The following is a 21420-nucleotide window of genomic DNA, read 5'->3' as shown; positions in this document are numbered from 1 at the left end:
CAGGGACTGATTGTTTGGGGTGGAGATGGCACGTACCTAATGAAGCTGTTTGCTGTAAATATCCAGCTCACTGCTCAGGGTTGATCTTTCTTCCTGAAGATCACCCAAGGATATGACTTTTTTTGTAGCATGTGGGAGCAGCACAGTTGGATTCCAGCCCTTGAGAAGCTGAGACGGGGAGATGAACACAAAATTTAACATTGGATAGGACAGGGGAAATGGCCACAAGTTGTACCAGGGGAGGTTCAGGCTGGATATTAGGAAAAATTTCCTCGCTGAGAGGGTGGCTGAGCATTGGAACAGGCTCCTCAGGGAAGCAGTGGAGTCACCATCCCTGGAAGTGTTCAGAAAAGGAGAAGACGTGCCACTGCACAGTGTGGTTTAGTGGGAATGGTGGGATTTGTTCGAATGTTGGCCTTGATGATCTTGGAGGTCTTAAACTTAATGATTCTGTGATCTGGCCCAGAGTCATGAGCTGAAACGGGGTTAGGCAGTGGCTGTTTCTTCAGACAGGCTGCAGAGTAGGGGGTCTGCAAGAGCTTTGGTTTCCAAAGTGGCTCAACCCACTAGCAGGAATATAGTGCCAGTCCCCACCCCAGACCCTGCATGGATTTGGGGGTTCATGGGGATTTAACCTGTTGTATGGAGTGCTGTGCTCAGCCATGGCTGTGAACTCCACCAGAGACCTCTCCAGCCAGGCATGTGAGCTGCCCCCTTAAACTGGCTCAAGAGCTTACCCAGGAGATGTTCCTGGTATTCTCCCAAAGTCCTGAACCATGAGCCATGGTAGGGATTAATAAGGCTCTTCAAAAGTCTCTTTTTTTCCCAGTGTTTGGCATTCTTGTTTAAGTAAAGCAATTAAATAGGTACTAATGTAAAATTATTATTGTGTTTTTGGTAGGTTGGAGGGATTTCTAAGATAAATGTTAAGTTCTTGTTACAGCAGGCATTTCTTTTAATCAGAGAATCACAGAGGGGTTTGGCTTCAAACTCATCTTTGTCCACCCTCTGCCATGGGCAGGGGCTCTTTCCACTAGCCCAGGGTGCTCCAAGCCCCGTCCAACCTGGCCTTGGACACTGCCAGGGATCCAGGAGCAGCCACAGCTGCTCTGGGCACCCTGTGCCAGGGCCTCCCCACCCTCACAGGGAGGAACAATTCCTTTCCAATATCCCATCCAACCCTTTCCTCTTCCCTCAAGCCATTCCCTGGGTCCTGTCCCTCCATTCCCTCTCCCAAGTCCCTCTCCAGCTCTCCTGGAGCCCCTTTAGGCCCTGCAAGGGGCTCGGAGCTCTCCCTGGAGCCTTCTCCTCTCCAGGTGAGCACCCCCAGCTCTTCCAGCCTGGCTCCAGAGCAGAGGGGCTCCAGCCCTTGGAGCAGCTCCGGGGCCTCCTCTGAGCTTGTTCCAGCAGCTCCAGGTCCTTCTGGTTGTTGGGGGCCCCAGAGCTGTAGACTGGAGCCTAAATCTTTTTGATCTAATTGAAACATTATCTGGCATTTTCAAAACAGTGTGTTCAGGTGTCAGTTAAAAATGGCAGCGAACACCGTTTTTCAGCCTGCCTGAAACTGTAAAAAATGTTAGAAGAGCAGCAAGCCCCAAACCAGCAGAAAAGCTGCTTCTCTGGAGGTTGCCAGGTCAGAGGAGTTCGATTGGAACTGGGAAGGTACTCCCAGAAGTGAGAACCACCCAGCTGCCTCCCACGCTGCAGTTTGAAGCCAGGAGCTCTGCTTCAAAACAAGTAAACCAGCAAAATAAATACTTCAAGGTGATAATACCGTCTGATCCTGGGGCTGTAACTCCAAAATACCAAGTCATGGTGTGACTGGAATAAGGTTAGATGTGGAGGGCAGGGTAGGAGTAGATCCTGGGAAGCACCTACACCAGGAGCTGTTAGTTGGAAACCTGCTCTAGAGGGGACAGCAAGTCAGGCATGTCCCAAGTGCCCGATGATCTGGTGTCTGTGCAGATGCATCACTTTGGATCCTTTGGGGCTTCTCTGCCCTCTCCAGTCCATCCGTACGTTCAGGACATCTCACTGCCAAGGCCTTGAGAAATCCACAGGGGGAAGTTTCCCACGTGAGTGCTGCTGACGTAATGCATCTCTTCTCCTTTGGAATATGGAGTTCATAATTGTCAGTGGAACTACCCAAAACTGAGGCTTGGACTTAACTGCTCCATCAAAAGTGCTGACTCAGCTTGAAGGGCTTTTGCCAGCACAGTCACATCCCCTCGCTGTGCTGCGGATCTTTGGTCGTGCTAAATGAAGGTGCAGCTGCTGCTCAGGGCTTGTTTCAGTGGGCAGGTCACTGTGTCCTGTAAGCCTTTGCTCTTCCGCACACCCTGTGCTGCCCAGGAAGAGGAGGAGGGAGAGTAAACCACTGCAGCTTGGACAGTGTGACGGCAAAATCAAGGGGGAGATCTCAGTCTGGAGCAAGCCAGCAGAGAGATTTTTGGGATTTACTTCCCTAGAGCAGCTGGCAAAGCAAGCATCTTGGGCTGCAGCTTTGGGAAAGGTTTGAAGCTCAGAGGCTGGACCCATTTGTGTTGAGGATCTCCGAAGGGGATGAACTGGAGGATGAATTGGTTCATTTACCTTCGGCTGCTGGCCTGATGCTAACCCTAGTTATTTAACCGAGGAATTTCATTACCAAAAGTATCTTCTGTCTAGTCCTCAGCCTCATGAAACAGACCATAATAGACTGGATTATGGCTCCACGTACGTGGAGGGTGTTGGCCATGTCCTTCCTTGCCTTGGAACAAGTTTGGAAGAGCACTGCTTCCCAAATGCCATTGCCCTGCCTTGGTGGGAGAGCACACGTGTTGATGGAGGATCTGTGGGGCATCATTCCCTGGGTGGAGGTGGATCTCCAAGGCTGTGATGGGGGTCACAGGATCCATAGGGAGTGGAGTTCTCATGCCTCCCTCCTTGGGGTTTTATTTTGCTCTTCAGAGCATCTGACTTCCTCAGGGATTTGGGCTGGAGCTTCCCTTCCCCAGTGTGCTCAAACTGAGTGTCTCCACCATGTCCTGGGCTGATTCCCCAGCATGGGCAGCAGGGGAGGGGAGGATTCTGCCCCTCTGCCTTGCTCTTGTGAGACCCCACCTGCAGAGCCACCTCCAGCCGTGGGATCCAACATCAGAAGGACCTGGAGCTGCTAGAGAGAGTCCAGAGGAGACCACAGAGATGCTCTGAAAGCTGGAGCCCCTCTGCTCTGGAGCCAGGCTGGGAGAGCTGGGGGTGCTCAGCTGGAGAGGAGAAGGCTCCAGGGAGAGCTCAGAGCCCCTTGCAGGGCCTAAAGGGGCTCCAGGAGAGCTGGAGAGGGACTGGGGACAAGGCATGGAGGGACAGGGCAAGGGGGAAAGGCTTCCCACTGCCAGAATGGAATATTGGGAAGGAATTCCTCCCTGTGAGGGTGCTGAGGCCCTGGCACAGAGCAGCTGTGGCTGCCCCTGGCAGTGTCCAAGGCCAGGTTGGATGGGGCTGGAAGCACCCTGGGACAGTGGCAGGTGTCCCTGCCCATGGCAGAGGGTGGAATGAGATGAGCTTTAAGGTCCCTTCCAATCCAAGCCATTCTGGGATTTTGGTAGGAGCCATGTCCTTATCCGAGGAGGGGAAAAGGCAGTTTCAGGGAACAGGATACAGCTGGAGCTGCCAATGGGGCTCATTTGCTGGTAGCTAATACAGAGCAGATAATCCAGGTGCATTTAGGTTTCCTTCCCTTAATGTCTTCAGGTCTTCTCCCCCCTGCTGTTGGCTGGAATCCCAGTCTGTCTCAGAGGGTGGAGGGGTTTATCTGCCACCTGCTTTGCCATGGATTTGGCCTGTGAGCTCTTTCAGTGCTTTCTGGTGTCAGAGGGTTCCTGATGAAACTGCAAAACCTCCTTTCTACCCTTAGTTTCCGGTCTGGGCATAGTACTATGTCTTTTTCTAAAGATGGAAAGAAATACATGGAAACCCCCCTGTGTGTCAGGGGTTAATGCTGGGGCTCAGCTTTCAGCTCTGCTGGCAGAAAACACCCCCTCTGAGGATATTTAACCTCACATATAAATCCCTGTCCTATGTTACAGACCATCAGCAGGTACCAAAACAGGTTGGAGCTATGACATATTCCATTCCTGAGGGATGTAAAAACAATCTGCTTGGTGCAGACTGGGCCTAGGAACACCCAATCACAGATGTAGAGGCCAGAAGTACCGTGAGTGATACAGTGGGGAAAGCATCAAAAGAGGTTAAATGCAGAAAACATGAGCTGTTATAAAGTAAACTAAATTTCCCCTGATGTTTCAGGATTTAAAGATGACTGTGTGTCTTCTCCCATCTTCATAATACCTCTAATTTTATTGAGTCTCCCAGGGCTGTTGTATCCGTGTGCTGAGGAGGACATGGCATGTTTTTTAATGCTGCCATGTGGATATGGAAGAGCTGCTCCAGCTCCTGCCTGCTCTGAATGATGTCACTCCCTGTCCTGGGCTTTCTCAAGAGCTGGACTGTCCAAGCATCAATATCTGTTACAGGAATTGGAAAATAAATGAGTAAGAGAGCTGAGAAAAGCTAGTGCTACAAATAAGCCCTGATGACTTCCATCCTGGATTGCTCCTGAATTTTGGAGTTGCTCAGTAAAAGCATGACTTGTGCTGTGACACTGATGAGCAGAGGTCAACGCTTCCCTGCATAAATCCATAGGGAGCTTTTGTGGTGGGGGCTTCCCTCCTCCAAGGGGACAGCGGGACTAGAGGACGTCAGGAGGGTGTCAGGATGGTGGGACAGAGAGGGCCCAGGGACTGCCCAAGCATCCTTCCCTGTGGTATCTCTTCCAGGAGAGTGTGCTGTCAGGCCTGAGCCATGTGGAGGTGGTGGGGGAGTGATTGCTCCAATTCCCTGGCAGAGGAAGCAGAGGACGTTGAGTGATTCGGTAACGGGCAGTGTCAGAACACAGGGAGAGCTGCTCCGTGACACGGAGCTGTGCATCACTGCCTCGCATCACTGAGGAGGCCCAGGGCTTGCTTCAAACACCAGACAGGCTCCTGGAGAAAAATTCCCCTCCAGCTGTAGCACACGTGGGTCCCAGCTCCGGCTCGGTGCACCAGGAGCTGGATTTGAGCTTGACTAGTGCTCATCTGACACTCCTGCCCTTCGTGCTTCCCAGAGCATGATCAGCCTAGTGAAACTCCCTGTACAGCCCAGCATGAAGTTGCTCAGTGTCCAGCAGATCCAAGACATTTCCAAAAGCAATGGCACTCTCAGTCTTCATTTTTTGTTCCCCAGACTTTTTTGGCATGATGTGGGTAACGAAACCTAGTGTGTCTGGGATACCTCCTGTAACACATGGAGTGAAAGTGCTGCCACAAAATACAATTATCTTGTGCTGAGTGGAAGGTGTTATTTGCCTGCCCTGCTAAACTGCTGCAAACTGCTCATTATTCTGATTATTTTCAGGCTTATTCTTTGTTAAAGGCAGGAACTTCAGGGGGAATTGGGAAAACAGCCCTTCGGCATCAGTGTCACTCTTTCTCATTGTGCCTCGAGCTGCAAGTGTTGAATGTGGAACTAAAAGATTTTTTTCTTCTCCCTTTGCAGGTAAAAATCTCTACACCAATGAATATGTAGCGATCAAACTGGTAAGTAAAAGCTTCAGGTGTCCTTAAATGACTTTTACTTCTTGTTAAAAATTCAGACCAAAAGCAGGTTTTTCACTTTGAGCTCAGTGCTGCTCTCACACTCAGCTGGGAATGACTTATTAAAACTAAGATAAGTTCTTAAAAGCACTAAAAGCAGGGAAAGAACCCATCCTTCCACCTGCTGAAGGTTTTTAGTACCTAGAGGGTCTGTAGCTGTTTTAGAGCAGTGAGAGCCTTGTTCTCTGCCCAGGTCCCAGTGAAGGGCACTGGTAGTGGCTTTGCCATCTCCTGCTGCTCCATGGCTCGAGCCTTTCTGTTCAGAACTCCATGAACTTTCCAGTTGTCAGAGTGTTTGGTTAAGAGCATGGCACTGTGCAGCCTGGTGGTCCATGTTTTTGGAGTCAAGAGGCAGAAAAGAGGGTGTTCCTATGGTTGAAATTCCCTGGGCAAGCAGAGCAAAGCTCGGTCTGGTGCGATGCTGGGAGACTGCAGATGCAACAGGCAAAACAAGATGCAATTTGGGGAAGGTCAGTCTTCCCTCTGGCTGCCTTGGGTTGCAGAGAAGATACAGTCTCATCATCTGTGGAATCTGGGGGATGGGGAACTCCCTACCTTGCAGCTCTTCCTCATTTATAAACTCACAGCCTGCTAGTTTGTGTTTAGGCCTTAACTTTTCCTATCTGTAAACTCAGACTTTCATAAGTCCCTTGGGGTTTCAGATTCGATGTCTTCAGCTGATGTGCTGAGTTCTCATGCAAACACTCTTTTAACATGATCCAAACCCTAAAATCTGAAGTTAAAGTTGTGGTGCTAATTTGATACTGAGGCAAACCCTCCGGTTTGTCCAGTCGATGCTGTCTGGCAAAATGACAGGGATCACTCTGGTGACAGAAAATCAGGATGGACTCGGTGCATTAACTGTGATCATGTTCGGGTGCCCCAGATTCCATAACTCTGGCATTCCCCTTATGATGTGTAGTAGATGAAAAATAATTACAGCTTTGCAGGAGGGACTTGTTTTCACGCTTGTTGGCAAATGTCAGACAATGTTCCCTAAAGTAAATAAATGAATGCCTGCAGAGGGATTCAGGAACACAGAATCCCAGATGGGTTTGAGTTTCCTGGAAGGGATCTTAAAGCTCATCTCATTTCACCCCCTGCCATGGTGGAACACCAAGGACACCTGCCACTATCCCAGGGTGCTCCAAGCCCCATCCAGCCTGGCCTTGGGCACTTCCAGGGATCCAGGGGCAGCCAGAGCTGCTCTGGGCACCCTGTGCCAGGGCCTCACCACCCTCACAGGGAACAATTCCTCCCCAATATCCCATCCAGCCCTGCCCTCTGGCCATGGGAAGCCATTCCCTGTGTCCTGTCCCTCCATGCCTTGTCCCCAGTCCCTCTGCAGCTCTTCTGGAGCCCCGTTAGGCCCTGCAAGGGCCCTCTGAGCTCTCCCTGGAGCCTTCTCCTCTCCAGCTGAGCACCCGCAGCTCTCCCAGCCTGGTTCCATAGGAGATGCCCTTGATGTGGATCCGCATCAAGAAGAAGAATTGTTGATTTTAGGCCCTAGAAAATGTGCTGTGTACACAGAGGAGGTGTTTTATTGAGGCAGTGATGCTTCTAATTTGCTTCCAAAGATAATCCCACAAAGATGTTGCATTGGAAACCATAAGGAAGTCATAACCCAGGTAAAACACAGCTGTATTAGTCCAAAGGGTGCTTTTTTCTCTCAAACAAGTGGCTACAGTGACACCTCTCAGTAACCTGAAGCTTTTCCATATGGCAGGACTCAATGGCATTGCCTCATGGCTGCCTCAGTCTGACCTGTTTTTCTGGTCACATTCTTTCTTCCTTTTTCCTGCTATTTTTTTTTTCCTGAATAACTGAGTGTTAAAACAGTTACTCTGCAACCCACTCCAGTTTCCTGTTGTGATCCAGGCTTAAAAATCTCAGGTCCTTCTCGTGTGAAGGGCTGGAATTGCCATCTGAGGGCCATCCAGGTGTCCATATACCTGCTCCGTTTTGGAGAAGTTTAAGGAGGGAACAGTAGGAGTTTCTTGGTCTTCTAATCTTAGACAGAATTCCACAGGAATAAGAATTACTCAGCCTCCTCAGCAGCAAATACACTTCTCTTACATGTGGACTTAACTGCTATTTTCTTTATCCCTCGAATAATTTGTGGATTAGTGGTGGAGTAGCTGCTTTTGATGTACTCACAGGCAGCATTTTCTTCTATCTGCATTGTTGGACCGAGTCAAAGCACTGCTCCAAGTCCTCGAAGTTGTGAGATCGTCTCCCACCACTGCAGCCCTGCTGTCTCAGCTGTTCCTGCCTTCTATCACAACGTTAGAGCTGGAAAATGAGGGAATTGTGTGATGGATACCAAGAGCCCACCAGAAAGTGCTGTGAAATTCCATGCTAATGCCTCATGGTTTCTTTTTGGGACTGAGGCTACACCGTAGAAAACTGCTGGCAGTGGAGATTGGTCCCTGTGTTGATTTGTGTGGTGTCACCATGTAGCTCCTGGTCCTGCTCTTCAGCTGACTTACTTGGTCAGGGGCATCTGGTTTATTCTTCTGAGGGTTTTCAAAGCCCCATTGCCCACAGGAAGAATTTCTTCCCTGGGAGAAGCCACCCAGCTGCAGTCAGAGCACAGGTACCAGGCCATCCCCTCGCAGCAGTGATGATGCCGTTGGCTCCAGCTGTGGATTTGCTCCGTTGGGCAGTAGCAATTCAGTTATTTTTGCTACAAACACAACATCTGCCATCATCCCTAAGCCCTTGGCCTACAGGACAACCATCTGTGCTGGTATGATCTTCTCAGAAGCTGCCATGACTCTGGCAAGTGTCCAGAGCTCCGGCTCCAGCAGCTCCTGATGCAGAAGTGGCTCAGGGCTACCTCCCCTGATCCCACAAGCAGCATCATGTCCTGCTGCATCAATCCTTCCCCTTTAAATGTTTGGATAAATAAACTGCTCCCTGAACAGGCTGAGTTCCTGTTGCCCTGAGTCCCTGTGCTCTGCAGGTATCTGTAGACTCTCCCTCAAGCCATGAGCAACAATTACCTTAATTTAAATGTGACTTATAGAACAAACTTGTTTGTGTGTTGCTTTGTATTTGCCTTCGGTGCAGGTTCAGTTTGGCCTCCAGAAAATTTTTTCTCATTGTTTGCTGAGTATTTGGTCATATTGGTCTTCTGGAGCTTTAAAACATTGGGAATTTGGTGATCTTGGAGGCCTTTTCCTACCTCAATGATTCTGTGATTAAGTTGAGAAGTAACCAGGAGCACTTGTTCCCCTTGCTGGGAAATGGATGGGATGACTTGAGCTGGTGAGGAACAGCTCAGCTGCAAGTCAAATTGCCTGAATTCCCGTACAGAATTCCTTCTCCACAGTTAAAAAGGAGCCTTGACTGTGGAGTTCACACCCAGTGTGGACATCAGTCTTACAGTGCAGACTAGAGGTCATCGAAAACAGAGGCCAGTATTAACTTCTGTCTCCAGGCTGCCTGGGCAGACAGTGAACCCACATCCATGCCCATCCCAAGTGCACAGTTTCATTGCAAATGTAATTACTCCAGTCTCTTAATCCTCTCCATATTAACTTTGTATTTTTAGAAGCTCTGTAATCTTGCACGTTAATGCCTTGATGGATCGTTGGCATTAAGTCTTGTGCGTAAAGCGCGCCTGAGGAACAGTTGACAAATGGGATGGTTTGGGTGCATTGCAGACTTACCCATTTTATTTTTTTGTGTGTTTTGTGGATAAAATAGAATATTCTTGAGTGCTTCAAAATGTTTGAGTGACACCTGCCACAAGAAGGGAGAGACTTCTTCCTTTTTCCCAGCTGTCTGGCTTCACTCTGATGCTCGCTGTGAGCGACTGTGGTCTGATCTAAAACACACTTGTATGACTCAACATTTTTCAAAAATACAGGCTGGAGACCAACAAAAACCCTGTGGGTAATCACAGTGCCCACAGAGTGAACTTGGGGCTTGAGCTTTCAAAACCTTGACTTCCCTCTGCCAATGTCCAGGGTCATTCTTCAAGGACCAGGAGCTTTGTGGAATGATTCTTGAATTTCACTGCAATGAGGGAGCTTTGTATTTAAATGAGGTTATTTCTCCTCCAGAGAGTAAATCTTACTGCTTTTTTAAATGACTTTTAAAAAAGTGAAGTCTGTTGTTAGAATTTCAGTCTGGGGTGTTTTCAATATGCATAAATCTTCAAGTATAGGATGGAACTTCTTTCAGTCAAACTGATTTTAACCAATTTATTTATTTCTGTTCTAGGAACCAATTAAATCCCGGGCACCACAGCTTCATTTAGAATACAGATTTTATAAACAACTTGGAAGTGCAGGTGAGTAAACCCACCTTTAACTTGTCAAAAGTTTGGGATTTCTTTATTAAATCAAACAACACCATAGTATTTGTTCTGTAACTCTGACTTGAACTTAGGGATCTGGGCCAATTCCTTTTAGCCTCACACAAGTTTTGGAAGAGATTTGGTGAGAATGAGATCGTAATGATGATATTGGGTAATTATGTGGACCTAAACCCTCGAGTTCTTGAGGATTTGCTGATAAGGAAATACCCCTGTGTTTGTAAAACATAGGAATCGTCCGGGGGGGGAACGTTATTTGTGTATAGAACAACACAGCTTAAGCAGGTGATCTGAAGTCTTTAAACCTAGGAAATTGTTCTCATTTTTACTTGTTAAATCATAAGAGTGTCCAAAAGCCCCTGGGCTCCTCTGTGCAACCATGGGCTACAGCAAACAGGAGAAGAATAGAGCAGGATCAGCCAAAGGTGGAATTTTTTATACATTTTTTTCTGGCACTCTCTGATTTCCCTGATACAGAGCTGGAGTTGTGTCTAACAGTGTTTGGATTTTTCTTCCCTGAATTTATGGTTGTTTTTTAAACCTGAAGAGCCTTTTAGCACATGCTGTTTCCCATGCCAAGGATTTCCACAGCCTCGTACAGGGTGTTCCACTGCTCAAGGAAGTCTCTGTGAAGCAACAACATCTCTGCTCCTTCTGTGCCTTGATCATGCGTTGACTTCGGGTTTTGACAAATTTCTTACATGACTGTAGTTTTTTTACACTTCTGATTTTATTTTTCCTGTTTTCCCTGAATGGACCCAGCTTCCAATTGCAGAGGATGTCTGATGGACACCCAGAAATACTTTGGTAATAATATATTACCAAAACACTAAGTTGAACTTCCTGCTGGAGTTCTGTTGGTGCTTGTGATTTCTGGGATACCCCAGCCCACATGTCTTGTGACACATGAATGAATCCCAGTCTGCTTTTTCTACACCACTTGGCTTCCTTCCACTCTTTAAAGATGTTATTAAGGAATTATAAAACTGATCAAAATTTGAAGGAATGGCTTTATTTTGGTTAGATGAAATATTTTGAGGTTTTCTCCTGTTCCTAAAGAATTTAAGCTTTCCATCCTGTAATACTTACCCACTCAGAGCATTCATGGAATCATGGACTGGTTTGGGTGGGAAGGACCTTAAAGCCCATCTCATTTCACCCTCTGCATGGACAGGGACACTTTCCACTAGACCAGGGTGCTCCAAGCCCCGTCCAGCCTGGCCTTGGGCACTGCCAGGGATCCAGGGGCAGCCACAGCTGCTCTGGGCACCCTGTGCCAGGGCCTCCCCACTCTCCCAGGGAGGAATTCCTTCCTAGTCTCTAATTTACTGTCTCGGAGCATTTGTCAAGGGACTGTTGAGAAGCTGCCTGAACAACCTGACTCTGTTTCTCTCTCTGTGTGGTCCCACGGGTGCCGCACACCCAGCTCTGAGGAGCTGTTGGATGCCATTAGAAGCTCTTGTGCTGCAGTTTGCTAGAACAGTTGGAAATCGGCCAAGACTCGAGTGGAGGATGTGAACTACAGTTCTGGTCTCACCATGAAACCTGGAATCTGAACAAAACAAATTTTGGTGGAGTCAGCCTGCCAGGAGCAGGGAGGCTTGACTTGGTGCCTGCACCAGCAATTAGGGGAAGAGTGTCTGGCTGGGAAAACAGATCAGAACTAAGTGAGTGCCAGCTTTGGGGAAATAGAGGGGTCTGTTCTCAGTGATGTTGCTAGTGCCAGGCTCCCCTTAATGGTCCTTGCTCTGAAACTGCTCGAACAGCCAGGCTTGAACTTCCAGTAGAGATGTCTGGTTACTTGGAATTGTCGTACGCTTGCCAAACCAAGACTAGAGGTGTCCGAACCCATGGTGTGCATGACTCAGAGAGAACAACAGTAGCGTTGCATGTGACATTCTGCTCAATAAATTAGCCAATTAATCCTGCCAAATGACGTGGCTGGCTGAAGCTCCCACCGTTAGCTGAAGGAGGGAGAGCAGAGGGAGCCTGGCGGTGACGCCGCGGGAGCCGCCTCGTCCCCTCGGCAGCGCGGCGGCCGCGTTCAGCTGCGGGTGCAGCCAGATGGTCCCAGTGAGCTCTGAGACGTCAAAGTTGTGATCACCGGCAGCTTTGGGAGAGAAATGGGGTTTTTTTTCCTAATAAGAAGAGTTTTAATGGTGATTTCCTTCTTGGATGTTCAGAATAAACATTTTTAAATGTATTACTCTTTGGTAGTAGTCAGAGGAAAACTTTGGCTGGAAGGGAGCAACCTACTTGGCCAGTACCTGAAGGATGTATGCAGGTATCAATACCTGCTTCACTTGTCATCATCAAAAACTAGTGAAAATAGTATTTTTTTTCCTTTTTCTAAGCTATTTAGTCAAGTTTTGCATTTCCCTTGGTGCGGTTGGACAGAGTAGCAAATAGCTGTAGTAGTAATTCAGAAGCTGAATCCTGAGATGAGCTTCCATGTGAGATGTTTCCACATGAACAGAGGATGCGGTAACTGCCTCTTCCTTTCACAGTGACTCTGTGGCTCCCTGTGCCACGTGCTCCATCAGCTTTGATGTTCCAAGACTTTCTGACAGGGCACTGAAGTTGCATCTGTTCCCTCCCAGCAGCACCAGTTTCTCTGCCTGCCACGTGGCTCTGATGAGGATCCCTAGTCACCTTGGATTAGCCAAGGAACAGACTGGATTTCATATGTCTCAGACATCCTAAGATGCTTCACACTAGATTAAGTGGTGGAGCAGGGAGAAGTTTGTCAAAGGGATCGAAACTGTAGGAATGTGGCTCTTCTTGGTCCTTCTCAGAACAGCTCAATACTGGTGGATGGATCCAGTGGATTCAGAGAAAGTCCTGGGTCAGGAGTAACCAACTAACAGACGTCTCTGATGTGCTGCTTTGGATATTTGATGCTGTCTCTGATGTTTTAGTGCCTCCCTGTTTTAGGGAAACTAACAGCTGCCCTGTAATTCCCTTCCTCTTCCTCTAACTGGAGGAATGTTTGCGCACAGAAACAGATTTTCGTGATTCTTCCTTGAACTTTTCTCCCCCCAGAAGTCAAGCAAGGCCCTGCTGCACACTGACCATCTGCTGGCTTCTTCTTCCTCGCTGTGGAATTAAATATTTAATAACCTAAAATAGTGTCTGAGTGCTTTACCTTCATGTGAGCAGCAAAACAAAACAGCAAAGCATGGGCAGGGAGTCAGAGACCTGATGGTCAGTCCGTAGGGTGTCTCAGGAAAGGACATCTTTCCTTTAGGAAATGTAATTCCTTCAGGTTTTAGGTAGTCTGGGATATGATCCATTTGCTCCCCGAGGTAACTGAAGCAGTTTTAACAATCTCTGTGCGAACTAGTTGCGTTGCTCTCATCAGTCCTCTAATGCCAGTGTTGTACTGAACCGTTTCATAGTTGTTCTTCGTCCTAAAATCCACAGGAGCTTGCCACCAGCATCCTGACTGGAGTCGTCCTGGGCTATGCCCAGGATCTCACTTTACTGGTGGTGGCACAGTCAGTCCTGGTGGCAGCACCTACCTGAGCATGAACATGAGCAGCACAGTCCAAGTGTGGTAGTTGTTCCCCAAAATTAGGCTCTTGCTCTATGATCCTCCTTGAGGATTGGCTGTTCCAGGTATTCCCTCCTCCCCAAGGCTGGTTCCTCAGTTCCTGGGCTTCTCCTTGCTCTGAGGCTTTGTACAGCTGCTTGAATCCGCTGCTTCCATACCTTGGGGACAAGAGGAGCTCCCCCTCTGACTTGACCCAATGCTTTTGCATCTCCAAGTGCTGCCAGAAGCAGTTCAAGTCTCCGACGTGTTTCCAGTATTGGATAGGTCACTTGAACGTGTCATTTGTCCCCTGTACTTGAAGTTTGTGGAATAAACTGAGTTATTTGTCCATGGTCAAACAGACTGCTCCTGGCTCCTGGAATGGTTCCACTTCCTGGGCAGTTACCAAAGGACAAAGCTTTGACTTTGCTTGAACTGCCCCCTGCTCACCCAGCAGCATCCCAGGACGCTCCTGCTTGGTTTGGGATGAATAAAAGCAACTGCTTTTCCCACGGCTTGCAGGAGTCCTGCAGCAGCTGGGTCCTGCTGGTGGCACACCAAGGTCTCAGTGATTCCATTGGCTCTGTCCTGTGGGCTCTGTTTGCTTGTGGATAACAGGAATGGTCTTTCTGTTTTAAGGCTGATTCCAGGTTAGAAAAATCTAATCTTCTCTTCAGGAACAAGTCCAGAGGAGGTCATGGAGATGCTGCCAGGGCTGGAGCCCCTCTGCTCTGGAGCCAGGCTGGGAGAGCTGGGGGTGCTCACCTGGAGAGGAGAAGGCTCCAGGGAGAGCTCAGAGCCCCTTGCAGGGCCTAAAGGGGCTCCAGGAGAGCTGGAGAGGGACTGGGGACAAGGGATGGGGGGACAGGACACAGGGAATGGCTTCCCACTGCCAGAGGGCAGGGCTGGATGGGATATTGGGAAGGAATTCCTGGCTGTGAGGGTGATGAGGCTCTGGCACAGGGTGCCCCATTCCTAGAAGTGTCCAAGGCCAGGTTGGACGGGTCTAGTGAAAGGTGTCCCTGCCCATGGCAGGGGATGAAATGAGGTGGACTTTAAGGTCCCTTCCAACCCAAACCATTCTGGGATTTGTTACCACATTTCAAAGCACCTCTGGCATCTCTCCCTGCTGAGGCCATGTGTAGTGCCTTCCCTGTGAGCATCACCTCTGGAAGGTAAAATGGAGCACTGCGTGCTTCCGGCTTTCTTTTGGCTGCATGAGCTGATGCTCAAGTTTCCACATAGTGACAGCTTCTGCCTGTGCACATCGTGTGCAGAAGTCATGCATTTTTGATTCAGTAGTAGTTTATTTTTATATCAGCTGGCAGATGAGTCACACCTGCCCCCACCCTTCGCAGTCCCACCTTGGCACATGTGATTCATTCGGACACGTGGCACCGCGCGTTCAGTTCTGTGCCGTGCCTCTGTAGCCAATGGTCATCCCCAGCACAGGCAGGTGACACTGGCAGGTGGATGTTGGACGTCATGAGCCTCCACAGTGGCGTAGTGGGGAGCAGAAGAGGAGTCTGATACGCTGGAGAATCCCAGGAAACCGAGATCTCTGCTGTCCCAAGCCCACGCAGTGGATGAGTCACAGTGTAAGAGCAGAATGTTCTGAGTCAGGGAGGGCTGTGTCAGTACATATAGAATATTGATGGATTCTCTGGGTTTGTTTTAATTCCTGCTCTGTAAACAAGTTCACCTCTAATGAAGTATGGAGTCTGTGTGTTTACTTTGGGACCTCTCTGTGTTGCACAACTCGCCAGAGCGAAGCAGTCTGTTTACTTGTCAGGAGGTAGGACCGAGGGAAATGAAGGGGGTATAAATAACCGAGCCTTTGCATAGTCTAGTCAGTATTTGCATATATATTCCTCAGTGAGGCTGAGCTGTCTGCTATCCGTGCTGCCTATGGAGTTCTCCTGTCGGGATTGCCCGCCTTGAGCACGTTTTTCTGTGTTGCTCTTGCTTTACCCACACACACTTTGTACGTATGGCTGTGCTTCGTGAAGAAATTCTTTCCATGCCAGTTGCACAATGCTGTCTTTCACATGGCAATCATGGGTCATTTTGGTAAAGCTCGTTACAGGATGGATGTAAACAAGTCGCCTTGGTGGAGCTGCCAACACCAGGATTTCACAGGGAGGTCGTTGTGCACAGCACTCTTCCCCAAGGGAGCGGGAGCACCTCGAGGCCATGTGAGGGAGGGTTAGTGCAAGAGGTCCCCACCCTTCTTTAATTAAGAAGTGTGAACATATCCATTAACCGGGGCCACAGTGACTTTAATCTTCAGAATTCCCACTTGTATTTGCCACCTGGATGGAAACATTGCTGTGGCCGGGAGCTGAGCCAGGTCACCCCTCAGCAGGGGGCTGGTTTGGCGGGGGGATGGAGCTGCTGGGTGGGGATGATCATAAAATCATAGAGTGGTTTGGGTTGGAAGGGACCTTAAAGGCCGTCTTGTGGCCATATGGGCAGGGACACCTTCCACTAGACTGGCTTGCTCAGAGCTCTCTGTCCAACCTGGCCTTGAACACTTCCAGGAATTGCCCTTCTGCACCCCGAGGTGGGTTTGGAGTGGTGTGGAGCAACACATGGCTGTCACCTTAGGTATTTTGTGTCTTGCATGTTGTATGGAAGGGTTTGTTCATACCTGTCACACTGCAGCGCTCCGGATAAGCACTGCAGCCTCCTCCTTTGAAATACTGGAAATATTTCAGATTGCCAGTGTTCAGTGACTCTGAGTATTTAATAAATGACTCATCTGTGCAAGGTGATACAAAACTGACATCCATTTGCAAGGGAAACAACTTTGGGACACATCTCATGTCAGTCATTCTCTACCTCAGATGCCTTCAATAGATCCGAAGGTTTTAAGATGTTGGGTTAATTTTCTACCAGCGAGGAAAAACTTCTTCATTCTCGAATCGTGCACAGAAATGTGCCCTTGGCATTAGGTGGAGATGCTCAGCAATTCTCCTGAAAAGCGGAGACCCTCACACTGAGCTACATCTTAAGGAATTGTGATCAGCGGCTTCATTGTAAAGTCAGGAGCTTGAACTTGAGGGATCCCAGACTTCCAAGCTTTTGAATTGCAGAATGAAATGTAGTGGATTACTGTAAAGTGCTCAGTTACAGCCTGCTGCTTTCAGAGCTGGCTTGCTGTTGATCTCCAGAGAATTACGTTTTACTGTTTAACAATACTTGGCTTTTTCTTCATGTGGCCATTCCCTTGTTAGGAAGGGCTTCCTGAATGTGCACATTTCAGCATCTCAGCATCAGAAGTTTTGACTTCCTTGGGCTAAATTTAGGTTTTGTCAATTGGAAGCTATCAGATGCTTTTAAAGCAAGGCCATTAATATTTGAATACGAGAGTAAGGCAGTTTCCTTTTTGTATTCTGAAAAGTCCTGATACATCTCATACTCTTCCGGTATTCGTGGCAGTAATCACAAATCAAACGCCAGCGACTCCAGGCAGCGCGTGGAGGGGAACAGCAGGATGCTGGGAAGCTGGAAAATGCCTTTCCTGCAGACACTTTTCCTTGGAGCCTGTCATGGCCATAAACCTGTAGCGTCTGGAGTCATCCAAGTCATCCCAGATGCCTCACTGGGCTCTCCTTGTAGTCAGCGATGTCCGCTGAGAGCCGGTTGTGGGCTGTGGGATGCACTGCTGCTCTGAGGATCCTGCAGGGTTCGAGGAGAGGGACAGACATTTAGTCATGAAGGTCTCTGTGCTGCTTCTGGTACTTTCTAGCAAACCTGGAGTCAAAATATCTCCTGCTGGCTGTCGCCCAGGCTCTGCTTGGAAACTGGAGTGCCTCAGCCGTCGGAGTGGGGAGGTGAAGGCCACAGAACCACAGACTGGTTTGGGTTGGGAGGCACCTTAATGCTCATCTCATTCCACCCCCTGCCGTGGGCAGGGACACCTTCCACTATCCCAGGTTGCTCCAAGCCCTGTCCAACCTGGCCTTGAATATTTCCAGTAATGGGGAGTCCATATGACACGTGGTGTTTGAAGATAAATTCTGGAGTTTGTATTTATATTGTATTATTGAATGATAAATCCAGTTTGTCAGTGAGGGCCAGGATAATTAATAAGGATGTAGGAGTTGGTTGGCTGTTCTGCTTGTCCCCTTTTCCTACCCCTTCTATGAACATTCTTCAAGCCATGGGAATGCTGCACTTAGAAACTAATTGAGGTCTAAAGCTATAAAATCAGTTTTCAGGGGGGCTGCTGTGTCAGGTGTTGAGCACTGCCTTGATCCAAACAAAGCTCTTTCCCTTTTGGAAGGTGGGTGCCTGATTTAGTGAGATCCCTTCCAACACAGCAGAGGCATCCTGCACGCACTGGAGGTTTTTAAGGTGAAACACTGAGCTGTGCCAGGGAGGTTTGACACCAGTGAAGTCCTGGGATGGAGGGCTGCACACCTCCCTGACCGGCTCTCCAGTGGGTTTGGAATTTGTGTTTTGGAGCTGTGCCCTGCCTGCTATTGAAAAACCTCCTCCCATTGCTAAAAGATAAGCCACAGGCTCTGCCCCTGAGTCTGTGATGGGTCAGGCTGGAGTTCTGAAATTTTGTAATAATTTTTCTGTCTGAATGTGGCAGTTTTCCCTTTAAAATTCCATTCCTACCTGCTCCTACTCGGCTCTCTTAAGGTGAAACAGAGATGATATCTGGAGGTAGGATCTGATTTAGCGCCTCTGAACTTCTGTTTGGCAGCAGGTTCTCCTGCGATAAGAGGGAGTGGGAGGTTTTCCCTCAGGCTGGAAGAACCGTGTGGGTAACACTTTCCTACTCATGTGAAAAATCTCTTTTTCCCTCCAATCCTACAGTAGTGATGGGACGGACGGATGCCAGTCTCTTGGCTTCTTGTGGAGAGTTTATGTGCCTTTGATTCTCATCATCACTTTCTAGTTTGATGCCGCCGCAGGGGCAAACCTGCAAAAGTCCACCCTCCCAGTGGGACCAGTATGGGTACTGGGGCCCGAGCTGCACCACAGCTTTGCAGGCAGATCCCAGCACAGCTGTGGGATCACACATAGGGCTGTGCTGCCAGAAATGGCACCGGATTGTCCCCCCACAGTCTGGTGGGAATCTGCCCTTCAGCTGCCTGAGCAAGGCCGAGCATCATCTTCCTCCCGAGCCCCCAAAGGTGCGTGTCTGATACCACTGTCTGCTTTGTCCACCTGGATCTGACCCACTAATCTGCCATCCCAGTTAAAAATGCTGTTGGATCCAGGACAAATCCTGCCTGGTGTTTGCCAGTTTTGCCTTACGCCATCCTGGTGAGAGTGACTGTGGCCAGGGCTCAGCGCTGTGGCTGTCAGACCCTCCCTGCATTGTCATCGTGGCAGTGCCACCAGCTGGGAGGAAGCAGGGAAGAGCTCTGCCTCCAGCCAGCAGTCTCCAATGGAGACAAGCTGAGGAAGGGCAGGGGCCACCCGGGACTTGGTGTGATCAAACCGAAATGGTTCTCTGGGCAGCAGAGGAGCAATTCAGCACAAGCAATTTGGTTTTGCTGCTTTCGTGGCATTTTTCATCTGCCTAGAAGTAGCCTCTTCCCTGGAACTGCTTCTGGAGTTCAATTTGGGTGCTGCTGAGCAACCAAGAGCTTTTGTTGTTGATTTTTCTTAAGATTATGCCTGTAATGTCATAAACACGCATCACTTCATGTGCATAACGTGTTCCTGAGGAGCAGCTCTGATCTCTGCCCCCTGTGACCAGGAACAGCACCTGAGGGAACGGCTGGAGCTGTGTCAGGGAGGTTTAGGCTGGATATTGGGAAAAGGCTCTTCCCCCAGAGGGTGCTGGGCACTGCCCAGGCTCCCCAGGGAATGAGCACGGCCCCGAGGCTGCCAGAGCTGCAGGAGCGTTTGGACAATGCTCTCAGGGACATGGGATTGCTGGGGTGTCTGTGCAGGGACAGAAGCTGGACTCATTGGTACTTGTAAGTCCCTTCCAGCTCAGGATATTCCATGATTCTGTGAACTTGTTCTCAAAAGAAAAGAAAATTATCAAGACCTGTGATTTCATCTCAACTTCTCTGTTACCTGGTTCGGATGAAGTGGCCCAAACCTGCCACTTAACTCCCTCTCAGCAGGTAGGGCTAGGGAATTGCGCAGCAAAGGAAAACTGATCAGGAACAATGGCTCCTTAGATTTTTTTTTTTTTTTTTTTTTTTTTTTTTTTTTTTTTTTTTTTTTTGGGGGGGGGGAGGTGGAGTGGAACTTGTTTCTTTCTTTTTTTCTTTTTGGTTGGGTTTTTGTGGGTGTTCTTGATCAGCAGAACCCAGTTGGCCACACAGTTGTGGTGTGCCTGGCAGAGCTCACATGGCTGTGTGACCTGCAGTGGAGCAGAATCATGGAATCGTTTAGGTTGGAAAAGAAGCCCCCCTCAGACCATCAAGGCCACCAGGAACCCGTGTCCCCAGGTGCCACATCCACATGGCTTTTAAGTCCCTCCAGGGATGTTGTTGAGTGACTCTACCACTGCCCTGGGCAGCTGTTCCAATGGTTTTCTTTCATCCTTGTCCTTGTATTGCAGGTGTGTGGGAAAAGGTAATTAAGACAGAACTTAAGCTAGACCTTTTTTGTGTGGTTTAAAATAACTCTTCTAAAATTCTTCACTGGTTTTGTCCTTCTCTTAAGGTGGTGTTCTATGTGCCAGCTGCTATCATCACTGTAACAAGACGTGTTGGATATAAAATCCAACAGTAACATGGAGATTTGAGTGCAGTCGTTTCCCCCGAGCCCTAGAAATGTGAATTCAGTCTTTTGAAACTTGCCAAAAAAGCAATTTATTGTGCTGTGCTTTATTCTTTTGTGTTTGTCAAGAACTGAAACAATTTCACTTGACTAATTTAGTTCTCAGAGCTAAAAAACTGCCTGTAAATGGGTATTTCTAGGTGAGTTTCCCAGATTTTGAAAGTTTTCCTGCATTCAACCTTTCCAGCTAGGGCTGATTCTCCTCCCTATCTTTTTTTATCTTTATGAATATAAATGTGATTGTCTCCTTGGTACCCCTTCTGCAAGTGCTTCTTGCTTTGTGGATGTGGAGAGTTGTTTAATAAAGTGAAGCCATGATGTCAGGAAACTAGCTTGTACCACTCAAGGAAGATGAAATGCCACCCTGTTCTACTAACACAGCGATCCTGAGATGTGTTTTTCTGCAACTGAAGTAAAAATCAAATCATTTGGATTTTTACCAGCAGCAAGAACAAATATGTTCTTCCTTCTGTCCTTCCCAGGTCTGTTTTTCTTCTGTTCCTTTTCCCGTCTCTTTTCTTTCTGTAGATTCAAATACTACCAAAACGAAACAAAACACAGCAGGGATAAAATACATCCTGCATCTCCTGAGATAAGCTGGAGTGAGGCTGGAGTCTTGGAGTCCACGTGGAAGTCCTTGGAGATGACAGTAGCTCTGTCTCCTCACAGCTCATACACAACTGTTGCACTGCTGTGGGCCCAGTGTCATCTCTTCCCATGAAAAGCTCAGCTTTCTCTGCCATCATCTGGGGAGAAGGTGCTGATCCAATACCTTCCTGAGGTTTCCCCATCCCTGGAGGTGTTCAAAGCCAGGTTGGTTGGGTCTTGGAGCAACCTGGTCTAGTGGAAGGTGTCCCTGCCCATGGCAGCTTTGAGGTCCCTTCCAGCTTCTGATGTTCTCCCTTGAGTTATTTCTTCTTGAGTTCAGAGAGTGTTTGAGCTGCACCTTTTCCACATCCAAGGCTGGGAACAGGGCCTTGCTCTGCCTCTCTTCCTCCTCCCCCACCCATGGGCTAAAGGGGAAAGTCCTGCTGCAGAAATTCCTGCTAGGCAGTGGTGCCAGAGCGTTCAGTATTTGCTAGGAGAAATGATTTATTGCCCAGTCAAAGCAGGGAAAAGACGCTGTG

The 21420-nt window shown here is 48.6% G+C and overlaps 1 protein-coding gene across 4 annotated transcripts in view; it reads left to right on the top strand.

Annotated features, from left to right (window-relative positions):
* Positions 1-21420, top strand: part of CSNK1G1 (casein kinase 1 gamma 1) — a 105608-nt gene that overhangs the window by 46326 nt on the left and 37862 nt on the right. For all 4 annotated transcript variants that reach the window (XM_048317720.1, XM_048317722.1, XM_048317719.1 and 1 more), the window contains 2 exons: positions 5578-5618; positions 9906-9975. In XM_048317720.1, the coding sequence (XP_048173677.1) occupies positions 5578-5618; positions 9906-9975 (111 nt within the window). The remainder of the gene's footprint in view (positions 1-5577; positions 5619-9905; positions 9976-21420) is intronic.

The sequence above is a fragment of the Corvus hawaiiensis genome, chromosome 13 (genome assembly GCF_020740725.1).
Source record: "Corvus hawaiiensis isolate bCorHaw1 chromosome 13, bCorHaw1.pri.cur, whole genome shotgun sequence".
Taxonomy (NCBI): Eukaryota; Metazoa; Chordata; class Aves; order Passeriformes; family Corvidae; genus Corvus; species Corvus hawaiiensis.
Note: the sequence above shows the minus strand (reverse complement) of the source record. Positions and strands in the feature narration are given on the sequence as shown.